The sequence below is a fragment of the Muntiacus reevesi genome, chromosome 20 (genome assembly GCF_963930625.1).
Source record: "Muntiacus reevesi chromosome 20, mMunRee1.1, whole genome shotgun sequence".
Lineage (NCBI taxonomy): Eukaryota > Metazoa > Chordata > Mammalia > Artiodactyla > Cervidae > Muntiacus > Muntiacus reevesi.
This window is the reverse complement of record NC_089268.1, coordinates 29,617,696-29,641,656: the sequence shown is the minus strand read 5'-3', so window position 1 is coordinate 29,641,656 and position 23,961 is coordinate 29,617,696. Positions and strand designations below refer to the sequence as shown.

General features: G+C 46.1%; 2 protein-coding genes across 10 annotated transcripts in view; both read left to right on the top strand.

Moving 5' to 3' along the window:
* LOC136151411 (BOLA class I histocompatibility antigen, alpha chain BL3-7-like) overlaps positions 1-14,111 on the top strand; it is a 50,986-nt gene extending 36,875 nt beyond the window's left edge. Inside the window, exon 8 of the mRNA XM_065912520.1 lies at positions 13,808-14,111. Within this exon, the coding sequence (XP_065768592.1) occupies positions 13,808-13,812 (5 nt within the window). The 3' untranslated portion in view covers positions 13,813-14,111. The remainder of the gene's footprint in view (positions 1-13,807) is intronic.
* LOC136151408 (BOLA class I histocompatibility antigen, alpha chain BL3-7) overlaps positions 10,428-23,961 on the top strand; it is a 154,218-nt gene continuing 140,684 nt past the window's right edge. For 4 of the 9 annotated variants that reach the window (XR_010660031.1, XR_010660029.1, XM_065912517.1 and 1 more), the window contains exons 1-5: positions 10,428-10,575; positions 10,891-11,160; positions 11,361-11,636; positions 12,517-12,792; positions 12,904-13,005. Coding sequence is in view for 7 of the 9 variants with exons in the window: in XM_065912517.1 (XP_065768589.1) it covers positions 10,503-10,575; positions 10,891-11,160; positions 11,361-11,636; positions 12,517-12,792; positions 12,904-13,005 (997 nt within the window). In the remaining 2 variants the exon portion in view is untranslated. Of the gene's footprint in view, positions 10,576-10,890; positions 11,161-11,360; positions 11,637-12,516; positions 12,793-12,903; positions 13,006-13,431; positions 13,465-13,602; positions 13,734-13,807; positions 14,112-23,961 lie in introns of those variants that run through there. The other 5 variants (XM_065912514.1, XM_065912515.1, XM_065912513.1 and 2 more) reach the window with 3 other exon arrangements.

Genomic DNA, 23,961 nt, shown 5'->3' with positions numbered 1-23,961 from the left:
TTTGGCATAATGAATGGGAGCTTCTCCCTTCTAGAATATCAACTGACATTAGTTTCTGCCAATGATAAAATGCAAGCTCTCATGAGAAAATTAATCTTGACAGCTTCCCAGTACTGACACACTTTTCCAGTGTCAACTGTGGTGATATTAACAAATGTGATTGTTTGATAATCTTAAATGTTAACACTTTAAAATCTATACAGCTTGGTGAAAGAATACACTACTTAAAAAAATCACACATTAATACAATATTCCCTCAATGTACAGGACAGACCTTGGATTCCTGTGCAACAGATTTGGAAATATTCAGTGATAGTTATGGGTTATCACTGAAAAATAACCTTTAAGAAGCTACCACTTGTGTAGTTGTAGTGTTGTATCAAATTGGGAACCACAATTATCTGAAAACTTTATTCAACGTACTTCCGTTACCTATTTTTGTGAGGCAGGATTTTTTCATATACTCAATCAAAAAGAATAAACACGGAGGCAGATATGCAAAGTCTTCAGTCTTCTAATGAGACATACAAGAAAAGAATACAAACTTTTGAAAGAATGTAAACTCTAGAAAGATCACTTCTCACTATACTGTTTTATTTTGAAAATAGTGATTTTCCATAAAAATATCTTTTCATGTAATGGGTTATTAAATATTATAGTTGAATCAATAGATTTCTGTTTCTATTTCTAATACAGTAAATGTTCACAGATATAACACACATAAATGGTATTGTCTTTGAGGTCCCAGGTCCTAAGCCCATAGACAGATTCTGAAACCAAGTTTTCTAAACTGCTGACTTACCCAGTCCCTGGGTCAGGAATCTGGGAGACAGTGTAACAGGGTCCTCCAGGCAGGAGTAGCAGCGTCAGGGCAAAGTTCCAGGTCCCAAGCAAGGCGATGGGGATATTAGGCCAGAAGGTGATGTCTGGGGTCGGGGAGGTAAGTGTCGAGTGGGGAGAGGGGTTCCCCACCTCGCTGGAGTTTCACTTTCTCTCCTCTCAAACTGTGGGGCCTTTCTGCCTGGATACTCATGACAAGCTCCCAGTTCTCACTCTCCAATCGGAGCCCGTTCTTGGTTATAGGGTCTCTACCGACCTGCTTGCACTGATTTTCTCCTCGGACTCGGATGGTAGGGGCTTTAGGAACTCAAGCATTCCTCTGCTCTAAGAGTCCCTGCCTCTGACCGAAATCCCCTAGGACCACCAAGAAAGGCGGATTTCCCCCAGCCCACCCCCACCCCAGGACAGACCCCACACCTACCTCGGCTAAGAAGAGCCTGCAGTGCTTTTGTTCCGTTCTGACCCTCCTTCCCCGCCCCCGGATTTTGTTGCAGAACCGGCTGATTCTGCGCAGCTGGAGGCCTGGCTCAGCTGCGGCCTGTGGGGCCCTGGGCAGCCTCCCTCTCTGGGATCCCTGACCCCAAACCCTGGGTCATCCTCAGAGTCAGAAGTTAGATTTGAAAGTGGAGGGATCAGCCCTGAGGGATTCAGACATCAGGTCTCTATCTATTAGGTCCATGAAGGGGATGAGAGGCAGGAGGCTGGGGTCCTGGGCTCTTAGGACTCAGAGCAGAAGAGTACTCTTTGAGACATCAAAGGGTGGAAGGTGTGTGATGCCTGGAGAGGAAGGGTACCCCCTTTGGTGTCCTTGAGTGAAGGTCTAGGGAGGCGGAAGGTCATTTTCCTGCCTCTGGAAAATGTCAGGGGGACCCCTGGCCCAGACTCTTGCCTGATCTCCTTGTCACCCTTGTGGCCTCCAGGCTCCCCTCCAGGTCCTCTCTTTTGATCTCCAGGAACCACCTTCATGGCCACCAGCTGGGCAGGTCTTTTTCCCAAGCTGTTGGGCCAGTCTTTCTGACACAGTGGTCCCCGATGTTTTAGCAAATATGTGGACAATGTCCCAGTAGCCCCTGACCTAGCTGAGAATGGGTCATTCCTTCCTTGAGTCTCCCTGCCCCACCCCCTCGCCCAGCATGGTGTATGGGGGTGTGTGGAGTGGGGACTGAGGTGGGGTATTTCTCTGGAAGAGAGGAATTCCTTTAACCTCCTTCGCTCTCTCCCTTTCTCTTTTCCCTTCTTCCACCTGTACTTGAGTCACACCATACCTGTAAGGATGTGAGAGTTGGACTATAAAGAAAGCTAAGTGCTGAAGAACTGATGTTTCTGAACTGTGGTGTTGGAGAAGAATCTTGAGAGTCCCTTGCACAGCAAGGAGATCCAACCAGTCAATCCTAAAGGAAATCAGTCCTGAATATTCATTGGAAGGACTGATGCTGAAGCTGAAACTCCAATACTTTGGCCACCTGATTCGAACAACTGACTCATTGGAAAAGACCCTGACGCTGGGCAAGATTGAAGGTGGGAGGAGAAGGGGACGACAGAGGATGAGATTTTTGGATGGCACCACTGACTGAATGGACATGAGTTTGAGTAAACTCTGGCAGTTGGTGATGGACAGGGAGGCCTGGGGTGCTGCAGTCCATGGGGCTGCAAAGTCGGACACGACTGAACGACTGAACTGAACTGATGTATGTAGTTTCAGAAAAATACGGAAAACGTAAGTATAGTTTACCAGCAAAATATAGAGCTGACACCTGTGTGTTTATCTACTGCTGCTGCTAAGTCGCTTCAGTCATGTCCGATTCTGTGTGACCCCATGACGGCAGCCCTCCAGGCTCCTCTGTCCCTGGGATTCTCCAGGCAAGAACACTGGAGTGGGTTGCCATTTCCTTCTCCAACACATGCATGCATGCATGCTAAGTCGCTTCAGTTGTTTCTGACTCTATGCAACCCTATGGACATCAGCCCACCAGGCTCCTCTGTCCATAGGATTCTCTAGGGAAGGACACTGGAGTGGGTTGCCATTTTCTTTTCCAGTGTGTTTATCATTGGGTGGAAAATAGAGCCTCTCCCAGCACCCAGGCCAGAAGCCCCTGTGCCCCTCCCCCCACAGACCCCGCCTCCCTGTCCTCTCCTCCCCACAGTGACTCTCCCCCACCCTCTCCTCTCGGGTTCCTCTCCCTCCACACCCGAGGCCTCCATCCCATAATGTCATGTTTCCTGCCTCTCCGCACTTGTCCAGGAGCCTCCCCACCTTTACAGGCACTTTGGGATCTCCTCCACCTCCCTTTCCTCCCCTCTTCTACCGCAACCTAGGAATGGAGGTTCCAGAGCTGATTCCCTAGAGGGAGAGTCCATAAGGCTGGCAGTAGCCAGATGAAGGGGCAGTACTTGGGCTTCAGGATCCCATCCCTCGGTAATGAGGACACCCTGTATGTGTGTCAGCCCCACCCTGAACCTGGCACTACAGCCTTGATATCTGATTTTCTCTGAGGCCAAAGTCCTTGGTTATTTCATGGGGAGAGAAGTGTCCATGTCAGGGTGTATTTTGGGTGAGAGTTCAGGCTTTGATTTTGACACTGGATGGACACCAGCTGTGTGCACAGCACTGACCCGCCGCTGGGAGCCTGAGGAGAGCCTGGGCAGGTCTCTGGGAAGGAGGTCGGAGGGGAGCGCAGGTGTCCAGGCATCAGCCCTGTGGCCACACGGGGGCACGACCACTCTCCCTCTCCAGTTCTGCACAGGGAAGGCAGAGGGTGCACTGTGGTCTGAGTCCGACAGAGATGGCTGCCCTGGTCCAATGAAGGGGGCGAAGGTGCTTTCTGAGCAGCTCTGAGGTCAGGCTGGAGGGTACAGCAAGGATTAGAGGAGAGGAGAGCTCTGGAGCCCTCCCTGTATCTCGGGTTTCCATCTTTTCTCTCCATGTCTCCTCTCTGAAGCCCATTGATGAACACATCTTGGAAAGTTGATAATTGTTTCTTCTACTTCCTGTTCATTTCCAGTTGATATTAAATTGTGCTTTCTTTTAAGTATAGTTTCAGATTTACAAAAAAGTAGCTAAGTTAGTAGAGAGTTACTATATATCCCACACTGTGTGAGGACTTTTTATACCACCATCATACATGCCTCACAGCTGATGACCAATATTGATACAGTGTTACTAAACTCCAGAATTTATTTGAACTTCATTAGTTTTCCTTTAACCTGATCCAGGATCCTATCAAAGACACATATTAAGTCTGAATTGTGTCTCCTTCAGGCTACTCTGGCTGAGACAGTCACACAGACTTCTCTTGTTTTTGATGACTTTGATGTTTTGGGGAGTACTGCTCAGAGACAGTACTGGGGCAACCGGTTTGGGGAAAGAGGACCACAGAGATGAGTGACATTCTCCAGTCACCAAGGGTATACACTGTCCACCCGAATATCACTAATAAGTTCACTTCATTACCTGGCTAAGGTACATTTCCCAGGTTTCTCTGTGAACTTCTATTTTTACTTCCCCACTTTCCACCCTGTGATCTTTAGAAGAAAATCACTGTGTGCAGCCCACACGTACGGGGCACTCTGACATACACATTGGTGTGCAGAGGTTTGTGCAAATATTTGTTTTCAAATGAGTTGGAGAAATACTAGATTGATCAGTAGACAGGATGGAGAGTTTCTGTGTAGCTTCGTTAGAAACTGCTGACTCTCATTTCTCGTGGCTGCACTGCTTCTTATTCCTGCCCCAGTGGGTGAGGGTTTCTGCTGCTCTACGTCCTTCTGCTGCTCCAACCTTGGCATCACCAGTTCTTGGATTGTGTATGTTCCATCAGGTGTGATGCACATTATTATCTTTGTAATTTACATTTCCTATCAACATAAGATGTTTAACATCTTTTCATATACATTTCCATTGTTATGTCTTCTAGAAGAGGTGTCTGTTCAGACTTTGTTTTTAAATACTTATTTTCATTTTGTTGAGTTGAAGAGTTCTATGTATATTCTAAAACAATGTCCTTTATCAGATTTCCATGATGAGCCATCATTCCCTGGTAGCTCAGACGGTAAAGCATCTGTCTACAATGCAGGAGACCCTGGTTCGATCCCTGGGTTGGGAAGATCCCCTGGGAAGGAAATGGCAACCAACTCCAGTACTCCTGCCTGGAAAAATCCCATGGACAGAAGAGCCTGGTAGGCTACAGTCCACGGGGTCGCAAAGAGTCAGACACTTCTGAGCGACTTCACTTTTTTTCTTTCACTTTATCAGATATGTGAATTTGTAATAATTTCTCCCAGGCTGTGGCCTGAGCTCTTTTACTGATATAACAGTATTCATTAATGAACAGTATGTTTTTCTGGAAAGAAAAATGAGAAATTTCTAACTGCAATTGTTTCTGAGTAAAGGACTTGAGTGAATGGGGAGTGAGGGGAAGGACACGAATTATTTATTTTTGTATATGCTTGAGATCTTTTCAGTTCTCTCGTGTCCTGGTAAGTAATGCTTACAAAAATTACATGGGATTAAAAATCCCTTACATTTGTAAACACTTGACAGATCACCTTCAGCTCATACCCTAGGACGTACATTCTGATCCTCTAGCTGGGCTGGAGCTCACCACCCATCTGTGTTGTTCTCCTGTTGGACATAAGTCATCTCACAGAAGATCAGCATCAGACAAGGACATCTGAATGTGTGACACAGAGAGACAAAACCAGAACACGACGGCATTCTGTCCGAGCTCAGATCAACCAGGCAGCCCTGTGCCCTCACCATGTACCAAACCTCCCCCTGAGCTGATCCAGAGACCACCGCCTCCTCCCAGTCACTGCTGTGTCCTCGCTCTAGTCTGCCCTCCCTATAGCAGAGGCTCATGAGGTGCCCAGTCCTGGAATTGCCCCCGCTTCCCGACAACACCCAGTCTAGAGTAGGCAAGTCTTGCATGGATGCTTCTCAGAATCAAAGCCCACATCCTGTATATCAGTGGTCCTCAACGTTTTGGCAACAGGAACTGATTTCATGGAAGGCAATTTTTCCATGGACTAGGGGTGGGAGGAATGGTTTCAGGATGTTTCAAGCACAGTATATTTATTGTATACTTTATTTCTAATCTAATGTTGGCACTGATGATAGGAGGTACCGGTCCAAGCTCAGAGTTTGGGGACTCCTGGCTGTATATGTTCTAACACCTTACAAGGACACTATCATCCCTGATGCTGTGTAATCTCCCTCACTGTATCCAGTATAAATCCAACTTGATTGCCCACAGATTTGCTTCTGGTGACCTTTGGCTGAAGAACATTGAGACATGTCACCTGTTTGCCAAAAATTTTTATGCGTCTCCATTGGAATAGGGATATATGTTTGTATCTTGTGAGTGTCTGATTGACATAGGAAAGACTTATATGCTGTGATGATTTTAATCTTTGGTTCACAAAACTCTTCATTCCACAAGTGTAAAATAATTATGTATATTTTTGTCTAGGAGAGAGGGGTCCAAGGTTGAAGGGAAACAGAACTGATGGAATTTGGGCAGAAAATATAGCAGGAGCAGTAAGTTAAAAGTAATAACGTGGTGGATTCTAACATTGTATCTTCTGCTTCACAACTTTACAAGTATGTACAAGTCCCACAAAGTATTGATACCTGTTGTGTTCAATAAATACGTCCTCTTGGGCTAAATGAGGACTTCTGTGTGCCCTTATGTTTACCAAGTTAAGGAAAACACCAAGAGCTCAAGGATTATATCTAGTGATGGGCAGTTTTGTACATTTACGACCTTAGGGTGATAAACCATGGTTTTCCTAATGCTGGAACATTCTTTCTGTTAAAATATACATTAAAGAAGATTTCAGAGCATGCTGTATTTAAAGCTATATCTAAGACCTGCACAGACAAATCCAAGACTTCAATATTAAGATTATTTGAATGTGCATTAATGAGTCACACAGTATCTTTTAGGGGAAAGAGACAGAAGATTAATTAACAACATTCTGGATATCCATTGATCAATATGCTAGGTAGTAGCCACATGCTGCTATTTAAATTAAAATAAATAAAAGTGCTCAGCACAACAGACACTTTAAGGTGTAAATAGCCTCACGTAGCTACTGGCTACCTGACTGGACAGCACAGACATAGAACAATTCTTTCACCACAGAATGTTCTCTTGGAATGGACTGCTTTTCATGATTTGTTGGCCTCAAGTCAGGTGCATTAGACCACGTGAGATGAAAGGGCCAATACTAATTTTATTAGACACTACATCAGATTTCTGTCTGGAATATGAACACATATTAAGCTGGTGTGTAACAAAATCAAACTAGGTTATGAGGGGTCTGGCGCCTTCAGGTACAAACTGTCCCCAATTCCAAAGGGAAACACCTGTCCCCCCACCTCCCTTCCCAGGCTGAGCACATCTCTGGCATCACTTTCTAGGGGGTGAGTTCTCTCCTAGAGGAGCCCAGGGGCAGGGCCCTCAGTTAAGTTTGGGGAGGCAGGGAGTCCAGCTCAGGAAAAAGCATTTTCCAAAATGAAGAGGAGACAAAGGCAGGGATCAGATGGGAGACGCCCAGATTCACTCAGAACAGCAGTTCTCAGAGTGTGGTCTGTGGAACCCTTGATGTCACTGAGACCCTTTCATGAGATCCCTGAGGTGAAACCTACTTTCATAGCATCACTCGGATATTATTTGACTTCTCACTATGTTGACATTTGCTTTCATGTATCACTTAGCAGTAACAGAGTATGGTAGCAAACTGCACTAGTAACTACTTTCACCAAAGCTTTCTTGTAGAAAAAAAGAAAACCAATAATCAGGTTTGCTTTAAAACATCCAGAGTGACACATTAAAAATTCTTATCTGTCCTTAATAAACCAAAATGGAAAAAATATGAAAAAGAATATAAATATATATACACATGTATAAGTGAATCACTTTGCTGTACAGCAGAAATTAACATTAGAAATCAAATATCCTTCAAGAAAATAAATTTTTAAAAATAAAATAAATAAAAATGCTTATGTTTCCTAATCATCATTCTTAAATACACATTTTGAAAGCATCTTCTGTGATGAGATGGAAAGTACACACCGAGCACTTCTACTAAACTTCAAAGTGCTATGGCCCAAGAAAAAATTCTGTGTGCTCTGAAGTACCCTCTTTTTCATGGAAAACAACTGTTCTTGAAAGAATGAATGAGCAGAAAGATCTGTATAATTTAGAAACAATGTATTACTTTGTAAAAATCTTCTATTAGTACAAGAGATATTCAATGAGCAAAATAGGCTTAAGGATTTTAATGTAACAGAATAGAAAATAGTCAATGATATTGTTTCAGGTCCACTGCTGAAAAAACCTTTGAGAAACTACAATTTGTATAGTTTTACTTTTGTATCCAAGATGAACATCCACAATTATCTGAAAAGTTTATTCCTACTTATGTGCGGGCTTTTTCACTTTCACAGTTACCATCAAAAGAACAGATTCAATGCAGACGCAAACCTGAAAATCCAGTGATCTTCTAGTGAAAGAGACAGGAAAGATACTTGGAAAAAATGGAAAAAGCTCTATCCTTCTCATTACCCTGTTTATTTTGGGAACTAGTTATTCATATTAAACACATGGGTTATTAATATCATAACCAGCCTTTAGGACTTCCCTGGTGGCTCAGACGGTAAAGCATCTGCCTACAATGTGGGAGACCCACATCTGATCCCTGGGTTGGGAAGATCCTCTGGAAAAGGAAATGGCAACACATTCCAGTACTCTTGCCTGGAAAATCACATGGACAGAGGAGCCTGGTAGGCTACAGTGCATGCGGTCGCAAAGAGTTGGACACGACCAAGCGACTAAACTTTCTTTCTATTAATATTATTCTAAATAAACAAACAATAATCTGCAAAGTGTATTATTCGTAGTATGGAAAATATGCATAGAAGTGGTCATAAATACTATCCTTGGGGTCCTCACTAATTTGTAAGATTGTGTAGATATTTTAATCAAAATCTCAAACAGCCCCAGAGCTAGGACTCAGGGAGACAGGGGGACAAAGAGCTCTTGGAGGGAGTTCAGTTCAGTTCAGTTGCTCAGTCATGTCCGACTCTTTGTGACCCCATGGACTGCAGCACACCAGGCTTCCCTGTCCATCACCATTTCCTGGAGCTTGCTCAGACTCACGTCCATCGACTCAATGATGTCATCCAACCATCTTATCCTCTGTCATTCCGTTCTCCTCCTGCCTTCAATCTTGCCCAGGATAGGGGTCTTCTTCAATGAGTCAGTTCTTTACATCAGCTGGCCAAAGACTGGAGTTTCAGCTTCAGCATCAGTCCTTCCAATGGATATTCAGGACTGATTTCCTTTCAGATTTCCTGGTTTATCTCCTTGCAGTCCAAGGGACTCTCAAGAGTCTTCTCCAACACCACAGTCCAAAAGCATCAATTCTCAGTGCCCAGCTTTCTTTATAGTCCAACCCTCACATCCATACATGACTACTGGAAAAAATATAGCTTTGACTAGATGGACCTTTGTTGGCAAAGTAATGTCTCTGCTTTTTAATATATTGTCAAGATTGGTTGTAGCTTTTCTTCCAAGTAGCAAGCATCTTTTAAATCATGGCTGCAGTCACCATCTGCATGATTTTGGAGCCCCAAAAAATAAAGTCTGCCACTATTTCCATTGTTTCCCCATTTATTTGCCATGAAGTGATGGGACCAGATGCCATGACCTTAGTTTTCTGAGTGTTGAGCTTGAAGCCAACTTTTTCACTCTTCTCTTTCACTTTCATCAAGAGGCTCTTTAGCTCCTCTTTCACTTTCTGCCATAAGGGTGGTTGTCATCTGCATATCTGAGGTTCTTGATATTTCTCCTGGCAGTCTTGATTCCAGCTGTGCTTCATCCAGCCCAGCATGTCACATGATGTACTTTGCATGTAAGTTAAATGAGCAGGGTGATAATATATAGCCTTGACGTACTTCTTTCCCAATTTGGAACCAGTCTGTGTTCCATGTCCAGTTCTAACTGTAGCTTCTTGACCTGCACACAGTTTTCTCAAGAAGGTAGGTCAGGTGGTCTGGTATTCCCGTCTCTTGAAAAATTTTCCACTGTTTGTTTTGATCCACACAAAAGCTTTGGCATAGTCCATAAAGCAGAAGCAGATGTTTTCTCTCTTGCTTTTTCAATGATCCAGGGGATGTTGGCACTTTGATCTCTGGCTCCTCTGGCTTTTCTAAATCCAGCTTTTCTAAATGTAAGCTTGAATATCTGCACGTTTAGGGTTCAGGTTCTGTTGAAGCCTGGTTTGGAGAATTTTAAGCATTACTTTGCTAGCATGTGAGATGAGTGCAATTACCGGGTAGCTTGAACATTCTACCTAGCAGGAGGGGAGGGATCAGGGCAAAGTCCCAGGTCCCTGGAGGGCAAGCCGCTCAGGATCTCAGGGTCAAGGGCGGAGTCAGGGGCTGGGACGCTCCCTGTTGGGGATTCCCCGTCTCCTCGAGTTTCACTTTCTCTCTCACAACCTGTGTTTAGCCCTGCTGCCTGGACACTCGTGATGCGGCTCCAGTTCTCACTGCCACTGGGTGCCCGGTTTCTAGAAAAACCAATCAGCCTCTCCGCTGATCCCGGTTATAAAGTCTCCACCAACCCGCCCAGACTGCTTCTTCCTAGACCCAGAGGATGCGAATCATGGGGCCGGAAACCCTTCTCCTGCTCCTTTCGGGGATCCTGGTCCTGACCGAGACCCAGGCTGGTGAGTGCGGAGTCGGGAGGGAACGGCCTCTGCGGGGTGTGGCGAGGGGACCGCCCGGGAGTCTGGGGGGCAGTAGCCCGGGGACGGAGCGACCCCGAAGCCCCTGCTCAGACCCGCCCCCTCCCCGGGTCCCGGACTGTCCCTCCCTTGCTCCCCGACCCCTCCTTTCTACCCCTTTCGAAGATCCGGCAGGTTTTCGACCTCTTCTATCTCACTGGCCGTCCGCCCCCTCCGCCCTCCCGACCCCATCACCTCGGACCCGGGACCCGCGCCGGGAAGAGGGTCGGGTCGGGTCTCACCCCTTCCCGCCCCCAGGCTCCCACTCCATGAGGTATTTCTACACCGGCGTGTCCCGGCCCGGCCTCGGGGAGCCCCGCTTCATCACCGTCGGCTACGTGGACGACACGCAGTTCGTGCGGTTCGACAGCGACGCCCCGGATCCGAGGATGGAGCCGCGAGCGCCGTGGGTGGAGCAGGAGGGGCCCGAGTATTGGGATCAGGAGACGCGGAACGTCAAGGGCCACGCACAGACTCTCCGAGAGGGCCTGAACAACCTGCGCGGCTACTACAACCAGAGCGGGGCCGGTGAGCGACGCGGGCCCGGGTCCAGGTCACGGCCCCCATCCCCAGGGACCGGCCGGGGTCGCCCCGCGTCTGCGGGTCCGAGGGTCACCCCAACACTGCGGAACACGCCCGGCACCCCGACCCGGGAGGAGCCGGCGGGGCTTGACCCGGTTTCATTTTCAGTTTGGGTTTAATCACGGCGGGTGGTCGGGGCGGCTCAGGGTCTCACACCCTCCAGTGGATGTACGGCTGCGACGTGGGGCCGGACGGGCGCCTCCTCCGCGGGTTCTGGCAGGACGCCTACGACGGCAGAGATTACAGCGCCCTGAACGAGGACCTGCGCTCCTGGACCGCGGCGGACACGGCGGCTCAGATCTCCAAGCGCAAGAGGGAGGCGACAGGCTTTACGGAGGTACTCAGGAACTACCTGGAGGGCCGCTGCGTGGACTGGCTCCGCAGATACCTGGAGCACGGGAAGGACACGCTGCTGCGCGCAGGTACGAGGGGCGCGGGGCCTCCCTGATCTCCCCGCGGTCTGGAGCTGGCTTCCCACGAGGAGAGGCAATGGGGTCCCTGTGGGAACAGCGCCCCAGGTTCTTGTCAGAAGAGCGAGGAGTCTGCCCAGGTTTTCCTATTCTGTACAAGACAGTCACCAGTGGCCCCACTTCTCTGAAGGACAATTAAGGAATCCACTGTCTTTGAGGAAGAAGCAGGAAACAAACCATCCCTGAAACAGCTGGTCAGCGGTGCCCTTTGACCCTGGCCACCAGCTTGTGATCCATGACTTTCTCTCTCAAGACATGTTCTCACCCTCAGAGCATGTAAACAGGCCTGTCTCCAGCTTTTCTCAGTCATTCAGCCTCCACCAGTCTGTATTCTCCCCCTTACATCTTTAGAGCTCCTATCCTAGTCTCTCATTCTAGAACTTTCCAAGAACTAATGTAGATCATCCCTGACCTCTGATTTGACGCTGTTATCTAGCTCTTGTGATGCTTTTTTCAACACCATGGTCTTGAATATTCCATAGCTCAGAGGGTAAAAAAGCTCATAATACATCTGGGGATCTGATATACAGCCTGGTGACTATAGTTAGTAATAATCCTGTATACTTTAAAATTGATCTTAATCATTCTCATCACCCTGTCAAACAGACACACACATAAGGTAAGTTGATGAATACATTAATTACCTTCACAGTGTAGATATATATCAAGGCAACATGTAGTACACTTTCAATATGTACAGTTTTTGTTAAATATACCTCAGTAAAGCTGGGGGGAAAATCACTGTTCTGTCCTTTCTCAGGATGGTCACATGATGCTGCTTCAGTGACCCATGGAGGTAACACAAACTGTAAATTTTCTGATTCTTCCTCAGACCCTCCAAAGGCACATGTGACCCGTCACCCCATCTCTGACCGTGAGGTCACCCTGAGGTGCTGGGCCCTGGGCTTCTACCCTGAGGAGATCTCACTGACCTGGCAGCGTGATGGGGAGGACCAGACCCAGGACATGGAGCTTGTGGAGACCAGGCCTTCAGGGGACAGGACCTTCCAGAAGTGGGCGGCCCTGGTGGTGCCTTCTGGAGAGGAGCAGAGATACACGTGCCGTGTGCAGCATGAGGGGCTTCAGGAGCCCCTCGCCTTGAGATGGGGTAAGGAGGGAGATGGGATGGAGCTTCCTCTTAGATAAGCAGGAACCCTTCAGGACTCAGTTCAGCAAGGTCAGGACTCAAGCCTGAGGGGCCCTTCCCTTTCCTCCACAGAACCTCCTCAGACCTCCTTCCTCACCGTGGTCATCATTGTTGGACTGGTTCTCCTCGTGGTGGCTGTGGTTGGAGCTGTGATCTGGAGGAAGAAGCACTCAGGTAGGGAAGGGAGGGAGTGACCTGAGTTTTCTTGTCTCACTGGGGGTTTCAAGCCCAGGTAGACGTTTACCTGCCTGGTTACTGGAAAGTACCCTCCACACAAGCATGGAGTATGGAGCTGATGCTAACATTTTGCTTTACTAAAGCATGTATGAAAATGAAAGAGAAATTTGTCACCTTCCTAATTCCAGTTGGGGCCCAGGTGTCCAGCACTTGAAGGTCAGAATGGAGGTCCTTGCTGAGGACAGACCTCCAGGAGGGCAGGTGGCCCAGTCCTTACATGCTTCCCTTCTCTGTGTTCCTGATCCTATCATGAGTTTTGACCACAGTTCCAGAAAGTTCTCTGGGGTCCAGGACTAGGGGTTCTCCTAGGGTTCATGACTCAGCCTTCTCCCTGGCCTCTCACGTGATATTTTCTTCTCACAGGTGAAAAACGAGGGATCTACACCCAGGCTGCAAGTAAGTATGAAGGGTGTGATTCCTGAGACCCTTGTGAGGGTGCAGATAGAGGCCCTAGGGGGCTCACCCTCCTCAAAGTTCCTTCTCTAGTTTCTCTCCTGTGGGTTCTGACCACGTCCTGGTCTTGTTCTCCCCCAGGCCGTGACAGTGCCCAGGGCTCTGATGTGTCTCTTCCTAAAGGTGAGACCCTGGAGGGTCTAGATTGGAAGGGGGATTGGGGCAGACGGGACACACTGGGTGGCGGGGATCTTTGAGTGGGACATGTGAGCATGTGGGGGGCTGTGGAGAATGTCAGCCCTTACATGACTGACCTGAACTGGTTCCTGATTCTTTTCTCTCACAGTGTGAGACAGCTGCCTTGTGGGGACTGAGTGATGCTCGTTCCTGCTTTGTGACGTCAGATCCCTGGACCCCTCTTTCTGCAGTGGCATCTGAATGTGTCTGTGTTCCTATTAGCATAACGTGAGGAGGTGGGGAGACTGGCCAACCCTGCCAACCACAGCCTCTCCCCACCCTGACCTGTGTTCTCCTCCCTCATCCACAGTCCTGCTCCAGCAGAGACGAGGCTGGGCCATCTCAATCCGTGTCTGTTTCATATGCACTGAGTAATGATGTCATATTTCCTTACTGAAAATAAAGTCTGTATAAAAGTCTGTATATATGAATTTGTTTTTTCTAATTAGTGCCATGAAAGGGGATCAGATAATAAAAGTGAGGATTCCTAAAGTTTGAAAGAGGAAATAAATTGAAACACTGAGAACCTTCCAGATCCATCCACATGTTTGCTGTGCTGAGTCAGCTGCAGGAGGGACAGGAGGAGGCTGTGAGGAGCTGAATGTGAACAGGGCCTGTGCCGAGTCAGTGATCAGGGCCTGGTGAGCATGCACGCACTGCCCATGCGCTGCCCGTGGTCGCTCCTGGACTGGGTCTCTTCTCCATCCCTTTGTCCTTGTCCCTTCAGTAAATCCTTGTCCCACCAAGGACCTGTGATCATGGACTCAGAACTCACCTGGGCCTTGTCGTATCTCCAGGACCGTGGGCAGGGTGCCTTTCTTAAACAGTCAGCCTAGGATTAGGCCTTGGACCAATCCTTAGCACCTGTCTTTTTTAATGTGTTTATAGTTTGCTTATTTAGTTATTGCTATTATTGTTGTTGGTGTAGTAACTGTTTTCTTCATGTGTAGAGTCCTGGTCTCATTCTTCTCTGGGTGACCGCATCTCTGATAGCAGCAGGGGTCACCTTGCCTGTCATTGCCCCACAAGTCCAAGGGTTCTGTGCACACAGGATTCTCAGTGATTCCAAGAGAGAAATTTCAGAGTCATCCAGCTCTTACCCTCCTTCTACAGATTTTGCTGGATTCTTCTTTCCAACTTTTCTCAATTTTTTAAAAGAACCACATGCTGGAACTTGCAAAGAGGAGGGACCCAATAGTTTCATATCTTGACTTAATCCTTGCTGGATTTCTCTCATCTCTGCTGTCTGCCCCCTCTTCTGCCCTTGCATCTTCTAAGGCTACTGTTGGCTCCCATCTCAACTCATGGGTTTAGAAAGCAGAGTCTAATAAAATCACAGCAGGTTGAATATAGGAGTCGGAAGCGAAGGATCTTCCTTTCTGAAAAGACAAGAGCGTTGTGTGTGGTGTGCAGGTTGACTGGTGTGGGAGGGAAGGGAGATCAGCCTTTGTGAGTAAAATGCAGGCAGCATTGAGGTCAGTGCGAATGGATGTTGTGCTGTAACTGCCACGAGACAGCATGTGGCGTGAGGTCACATCAATAAAGACACTATCTCTAGAGTAGGGAAGCACTTTACACTGACCATTCATTCAACTGATATCTGTTGTGTGACGGAGACATGACACAATATTTTTGGATCTAGGAGAACTCAATGAACTAGCATCAGACAAACCTTGTCCGTATGTGCAATGTGTTCTAGGGAGAAGGGGCAGAGCATGTACTATCAGCCTAGTAAGTGAGGGAAGTGTTTCCCTTACAGGTTGGTGAGTGCTGTGAGTGCGGTGACCCAGAGTTTAAGTGTGGGGGGAAGGGAAGGTGGCTGTGGTACTAGGGTGGACAGTGGACTTCATTGAAAAGGTGACCCATAAGTAAAGATGTGAAGAACAAACGAATGTCCACAAGGACGTCTAGGGGAGGTTCTCTCCAGGCTGTGGAGCCTCCAGTGCAAATGCACCAGGGCAGGAGGGTGTCTGTGCTCAAGGGAGAGCCAGGAGGCAGCAGTGGCTGAAGGAAAAGGAATTGCCCTGAGATCCCATGTCCAGCCAGATCCTGTGGGCCTCCAGGATGTTAGAAGGGTGTTGATTTTATCTCAGTAAGCTATGGAGTTATAGGATGACTTGAACAGAGGAGGACCTGGTGTGACTGCTCTCTAGAAGCGTCAGTCAGGCTGCTGTGCAGAGTGAGGAGGTGAAGGGTGAGGGAGGCAGAGAGGAGCCTCTAGGAAACAGTGCAGGGTCCAGGGTGGGGATGCTGGTGCTTGTCTGGGGTGTGAGCAGGGAAGATGATGGTGAGTGAGTGGATTTGTGATCTATTCTGAAAATGCATTTACAGCACTTCCTAGTGGATTAAATCTGAGTTATGAGAAAGAGTGAAGGAGGACAGCAAAATTTGTGATTTGCAAGTAAGCATATGGGGTGCCTACTGTGGAAATGAGGGGACTCTGGAAGGAGCAAGTTTGAGGAGGCATCACCATCAGCATTTGATTTAGGAAAGTGGCAACTGAGTTGGGTTTACTCATCTAGGGTTTAGGTGAGATGACTCGACTGGAGAAATAGATGGAAGAGGTGATGATAACTGATGTTTAAAGCCTTGAGCACAGATGAAGTCACAGATGAGGGGAGAATTGGCTCCAGAAGCAGAAGGAAGAGGACTGAATCCTGAATCCCCCACGCTATGGGAACTGGTCAGACCACACTCCTGAGCAGACCGTACCATTTTGACACCAGGTCTATATGGCACGTGGAAAGGGGACCTGAAGGACATGAAGGAATGTCCTTCACCTGCAGTCCTCTTGGAGACAGAAGGTCTGTAATAGACTTATAACACGGTTGGTTTGGATCTTCAGATCACACATTTCAGAGCAAGAACACAGATCTGGATTCCCACCTGGCCGCCCACCAGCCTTTGACTGTGTGGATCACAATGAACTGTGGACAATTCCTCAAGAGATGGGAATACCAGAACACCTTACCTGCCTCCTGAGAAACCCATACGCAGGTCAAGAGCAACAATCAGAACTGGACATGGAACAACAGACTGGTTCCAAATTGGGAAAAGAGCCTGTCAAGGCTATATATTTTCACCCTACTTTTTTAACTTATACGCAGAGTGAATAGTGAAAGTGGCTCAGTCATGTCTGACTCTCTGTGACCCCATGGATTGCCATGGAATTCTCTAGGCCAGAATACTGGAGTGGGTAGCCTTTCCCTTCTCCAGGGGATCTTTGCAACACAGGAATCAAACCCAGGTCTCCTACATTGCAGACAGATTCTTTACCAGATGAGCCAAAAGGGAAGCCCAAGAATACTGGAGTAGGTAGCCTATCCCTTCTCTAGCAGATCTTCCCAACCCAGGAATCAAACTAGGGTCTCCTGCATTGCAGGTGGATTCTTTACCAACTGAGCTATCAGGGAAGCCCTATATGCAGAGTACAACATGCAAAATGCTGTGCTGGATGAAGCACAAGCTGGAATCAAGATTGCAGGGAGAAATATCAATAACCACAAATATGCAGATAACACCACCATTACGGCAGAAAGTGAAGAGGAACTGAGGAGCTTCTTGATGAAACTGAAAGAGGAAAGTGAAAAAGTTGGCTATAAACTAAACATTCAGAAAACTAAAATCATGGCATCCTGTCCCATTATTTCATGGCAAATAAATGAGGAAACAATGGAAACAGTGCAAGACTTTATTTTTGGGGCTCCCAAATCACTGCAGATGGTGACTGCAGCCATGAAATTGAAGGATGCTTCCTGCCGGGAAGAAAAGCTATGGCCAACCTAGACAGCATATTCAAAACCAGAGACATTACCTTGCCAATAAAGATTCGTCTAGTCAAAGCTGTGGTTTTTCTAGTAGTCATGTAAGGATGTGAGAGTTGGACCATAAAGAAGGCTAAGCACCAGAGAATAGATGCTCTTGAACAGTGGTGTTGGAGAAGACTCTTGAGAGTCCCTTGGACTGCAAGGAGATCAAACCAGTCCATCCTAAAGGAAATCAGTCCTGAGTATTCCTCTGGCCACCTGATGGGAAGAACTGACTCATTGGAAAAGATCCTGATGCTGGGCGAGATTGAAGGCAGGAGGAGAGGGGAATGACAGAGGATTAGAAGAACTCCACGGATATGAGTTGGAGCAAGCTCAGGTGTTGGTGATGAACAGGGAAGCCTGCTGTGCTGCACTCCATGGGGTTGCAAAGAGTCGGATATGACTGAGCAAATGAACTGAACTTTTCTGTTTCTTTGTATATGCATTTTTCTGGGGAAAGTATCTATAAAATTGATCAATTTACATGTGACCCACACAAAAGTCTTTTAAGTACTAGTTTAGACACCAAGCTATAATCTGTAGTCCATGAGAACTAATAATCCAACAGTTTTAGCAGATCCAATGACATGATAAAATTGCTCATCTTTTTCTTGGCAATTACAATACTGGGTCAAGATAAGGTAGTTTACTTGCTTATGCTCACTGTCAATGTATGTATGTTTCTTCTTGTGAGCTAATAACAAGCATTTCACAAACCAGCACTGGCTCACAGAAGAGATAAAGTATCATTGGTTTAGATGGACTTGTATTCTGACAGCTACCCTGGTGCCAGAAAGATAGCAGGATTGAAAAAATTTGATGTGTATTGTCATAGCTTTCCTTCCAAGAAGTATTGTATTCTGATTTCATGGATGCAGTCACTCTCTGCAGTGATTTTTGAGCTCAAGAAGAGGAAATCTTTCTGTGGAAAGCTCTTAAAGAGATGGGAGTACCAAACCACATTATCCGTCTCCTGAGAAAATTGTATGAGGGTCAAGAAGCAACAATTAGAATGCTGTGTAGAATAACAGAGTGGCTCAGGATTGAGAAAGTATGACAAGGTGACAACAGAGCTTTCCACAGTTTGTTATGATCCACACAGTCAAAGGCTTTAGTGTATTCAATGAAAGAGAGGTAGATGTTTTTCTGAAATTCCCTTGTTTTCTCTGTGATCCAGTGAATGTTGACAATTTAATGTCTGGTTCCTCTGCCTTTTCTAAACCCAGCTTGGACATCTGGAACTTCTTGGTTCGCATTATTCTGAGGCCTAGCATGCAAGATTTTAAACATGACCTTACTAGCATGGGTTGTTGTTCAGTTGCTCAGTCCAACTCTTTGTGAGTTGTCCGACTATTTTCGACTCCGTGGATTGCAGCACACTAGGCTTCCCTCTCCATTACCATCTCCCGGAGCTTGCGCAAGCTCATATCCATTGAGTCAGTGATGCCATCCAGCCATCTCATACACTGTCATCCCCTTCTCCTCCTGACTTCAATGTTGCCCAGAATCGGGGTCTTTTCTAATGAGTCGGCTCTTTGCATCAGGCAGCCAAAGTATTGGAGCTTCAGCTTCAGCATCAGTCCTTCCAATGAATATTCAGGATTGATTTCCTATAGGATGGACTGATTTGATCTCCTTAGAGTCCAAGAGACATTCAAGATTCTCCAACACCAAGTTCAAAAACATCAATTCTTTGGCACTCAGCCTTCTTTATAGTCCAACTTCCACATCCCTACATGATAATTGGAGAAACCATAGCTTTGACCAGACGGACCTTTGTTGGCAAAGTAATGTCTCTGCTTTTTAATATGCTATCTAGGTTGGTCATAGCTTTTCCTCAAAGGAGTAGACATCTTTTAATTTCATGGCTGCAGTCACCATCTGCAGTGAATTTGGAGCCCAAAGAAATAAATTCTGTCACTGTGTCTATTGTTTCCCCATCTATTTCTCATGAAGTGATGGGACCAGATGCTATGATTTAGTTTTTTGAATGTTGAGTTTTAAATCAGCTTTTTAACTCTTCTTTCACCTTCATCACGAGGTTCTTTAGTTTCTCTTCACTTTCTGCCATAAGGGTGGTGTCATCTGCATATCCGAGGTTATTGATATTTCTCCCTGCAATCTTGATTCCAGCTTGTGCTTCATCCAGCCTGGAATTTCACATGATGTACTCTGCATATAAGTTAAATAAGCAGGATGACAATATACAGCCTTGATTGTACTCCTTTCCTGATTTGGAATCAATTGTTGCTCCATGTCTAGTTCTAACTGTTGCTTTTTGGCCTGCATACAGGTTTTGCAGGAGGCAAGTAAGGTGGTCTGGTATGCCCATCTCTTTGAGAATTTTCCACAGTTTGTTGTGGTCCACAGTCAAACGCTTTAGTGTTGTCAATGAAAGAGAAGTACATGTTTATCTGAAATTCTCTTGCTTTTTCTATGATCCAATGGTTGCTGGCACTTTGACCTCTGGTTCCTCTGCCTTTTCCAATCCATCCTGAACATCTGCATGGGAGATGAGTGCAACTGTCTGATGGTTTGAACATTCTTTAGTACTACACTTCTTGGGAACTGGGGTGAGAATTGACCTCTTCCAGTCCTGTGGCCAAGGCTGGGTCTTCCAGATTTGCTGATATATTGAGTGCAACACTTTGAGAGCATCATCTTTTAGGGTTATGAACAGCTCTATTGGAATTCCATTGCATCCACTAGCTTTATTGACAGCAGTGCTTCCTAAGACCTGCTTGACTTCACACTCCAGAAGGTCTGGCTCTGCGTGACTGACCACATCATCTTGGATATCCAGTTCTTTTTTGTACAGTTCTTCCGTGTATTCTTTCCATCTCTTTTTGATCTCTTCTGCTTACACTAGGTCTCGACTATTTCTCTCTTTTATTGTGCCCATCTTTGGGGAAAATGTTCCCTTGATATTTCCAGTTCTTTTGAAGAGATCTCTAGTCTTTCCCCTTCTGTTGTTTTCCTCTATTTTTAAGCATTGTTCATTGAAGAAGGCCTTCTTGTCTCTCCTTGTTATTCTTTGGAACTCTGCATCTGGTTGGGTGCAACTTTCCCTTTTTCCCTTGCTTTTCACTTCTTTCTTCAACTATTTGTAAAGAATCCTCAGATAACCATTTGCCTTCTTGCTTTTCTTTTTCCTTGGGATTGTTTTGTTCACTGCTCTTGTACAGTATTACAGACCTCTATCCCTAGTTCTTCAGGCTCACTGTTTACTAGATCTAATCCCTTGAATCTATTCATCACCTCTACTGCATATTTATAGGGGATTTGATTTAACTTATATCTGACTGGCCTAGTGGTTTTCCCTGCTTTCTTTAGTTTAAGCCTGAATTTTGCTATAAGAAGTTGATTATCTGAGCCACAGTCAGCTCCAGGTCTTGTTTCTGCTGACTTCATACAGCTTCTCCATCTTCAACTACAAAGAATGTAATCGATTTGATTTCAGTATTGACCATTTGGTGATGTCTATATGCAACGTTGTCTCTTGTGTTGTTCAAAAGAAAGGTGTTTGCTATGACTAGTGAATCCTCTTGGTGTAATTCAGCTAGACTTTGCTCTGGTTCATTTTGTACTCCAAGGCCAGACCTGCCTCTTACTCCAGGTGACCCTTGACTTCCTACTTTTGCACTCCAATCCCCAATGATGAATATAGTTTTTTTGGTGTTAGTTCTAGGAGGTCTTCTAAGTCTTTATAGAACTGATCAACATCCACTCCTTCAGCATCAACAGTAGGGCATAGACTTGGATTACCGTGATGTTGAATGGCTTTTCTTGGAAACAAAACGAGATCATTCTGTCATTTTTGAGGTTGCTCCCAATTACTGCATTTCAGACTCTTTTGTTGATAATGAGCACTCCTCCATTGCTTCTATGGGATTCTTGCCCACAGTAGTAGATATAACGGTCATTTGAATTACATTTGCCCATTCCTATCCATTTAAGTTCACTGATTCCTAGGATGTTGATGTATTTTCTTACCATCTCCTGCTTGACCGTGTCCAATTTACCTCGATGTATAGACCTGATATTCCAGGTTCCTATGCAATACTGTTCTTTGCAGCATCAGATTTTATTTTCATCCCCTGACACATCCATAACTAAGCGTCACTTCCTCTTTGGCCCAGCCGCTTCATTCTTTCCGGGGCTATTAGTAGTTCTCCTCTCTTCCCCTGTAATATATTGGACACCTTCCAACCTGGGGGACTCATCTTTCATTGTCATATCTTTTTGTCTTTTAATACAGTTCATGAGGTTCTCATGGCAAGTATACTGGGGTGGTTTGCCGTTCCCTCCTCCAGTGGATCACGTTCTGTCAGAACTCTCCACAGTGACCCATTCATATTGGGTGGCCCCACACAGCATGGTTCAGAGCTTCACTTCAAGCCCCTTTACCACATCAAGTGCTACGGCTCACGTTAAATGAAGCATTGATGCCTGAACCACCTTGGCAATTGAACAGAAAGTCATGAAAAAACTCAGAGAAGTAGGCATGCTGGTATAAAAACAAAACTGGAAAGAAAAAAACCCAGGTATATATTTCCAAAAGGAAAGAGTTCATCAGGCAATAGGGAATGAACAAGTGAGTAGTATTAACCTCGCTGTCCTGTGCAGGCAGAGCTGATCTAGGAGATAACACTATAGCAGCAGCGGGGATAACAGGATCCCAGAAAGCAGGGGAAGAGGTGACTGCAAGGCAGGAACAAGGACCAAATTTTTCAGTTAACCAACGATGTCAGGATGGAAGCAGGATATTCTAACTGTAAGGGGTTTATGGAAATGGTTAATAGATAATGATGTTTCTAGAGGCAAGATAGGTGGACAGGCAGCAAGAGTGTTGCTTAGTATTATATTAATAGATCAAAAATGAATGAGTTGAAGGCTAAAGCCAGCTGCCTAATAGAAATTTACCATCCCTTATCTAGTTTCCAGACTTGAGCCAATTCTCACACCCAGAACTCACTTGCTGAAGAGGACCTAAGTACCCTGAGGACATACCCTGCAGTATGGAGCAGTTGTGGTCAACAGTAATTCCCCACATCATTCCATGTGGACCAATGGCCATTGTTCTTATTTCACTCACTGATGAAAGGGAACACCTAGATCCTTTTAGGTCTGTGGATACAAGTCAGATTTGACCCTGATACCTGCCTGCAATTATGAATCCCCAGTATAAGCGGGGCATATGGGGAACAGAGAATAATGGGTATCTCATCTCAGGGCCATATATATCTCATGGCTTCTCTGTATCTATACATCCTCTTGGTGGCAATTTCTCCACCTAGAGTCACTGGTATAGACATATTTGGAGTTGGCAAGAACCAGCATGTTGATTTTTGTGTGGGTCTGTGTGTGTGGAGTAAAAAACTTCTGGTAAGAAAGGTTTAGTGGAAGACCCTGAAGAAGCCTTCAAAGCTCAGCCAAGACAGAATATTAAAAGCAATATTGTGTCCTGAGGATAATGAAAGAAGTTAATGTCATCCTCAAAGACTTAAAGGATGCAAGCGTGATGATCACATCATATCCAGTTAATTCACCACTATGGTTCTTACAGAAACTGGCACGATAGTTGCCAGTGATAATGAGACAACTGTAAATCTCAACCTGGCTACTTTCTTTTCATTTCCTACCTTTATGTTTCTACCTACAAAGTTCTCTCTTTTAATTCCAAATAACCTGAAAGATTGCACTAGTATTTTTGGAACATAATTTTGATCTGGATACGTGTGGAGTGAGTCCCAAAATCTTGGACTTGAACTCTCTGCTTATTTCAGTCTCTGCATTCTTACCCTTAGTTCTGTGAGAAGCCACGTGGTCAGATGATCCCAGTGTCATCCTGTGGTTGGCAAATCTAAGGTGACCCAGTGTTCCCTCCTCTGGTAGCCATGCCCCTGTGTAATACTCACTTTTGGAACATCAGCTCGACTACTGACTCTCTGGTAACAATTAGGAGATTAATAAATGTACATTTTGGGATCACAGGGAAAAAAGCTATGAGGGACCCGTGGATGCACATTATTTTCTTTCCCCCACATGCCTCACTTATGCTGGGGATTCAGCTGTCTCAGAACTGGCTGTCCAGGCCAGACTGGGGAAGCAGAGATTCCAGAAGGAGGATACGTGACCCGCATTGCTTCTCTCCCTGAGAAGTTGCTCCTCTAGGTCTCAGCCTCCCCAGGCCCGGCCCTCAGACAGGAGGACGAGGAGGAAGAGACCACCAGCAGATCCTCCTCCTGTCTGGAATGTGAAGGAGGCTGTCAGTGAAGAGGACAGGAAGGAAAGTGAAGAGACAAACACCCCAAACGGATACCTGGTGACCCTAACCCTCCCCCGTCAGACCCCACGGCTGGGAGATGAGGAGGGTGACATCTCCCGTCTCCCCGTGTCGCCCCCCACCCCCAACCCAGCTCTCCCTTCCTCCCGCTCATAGTAATGTCCCAGG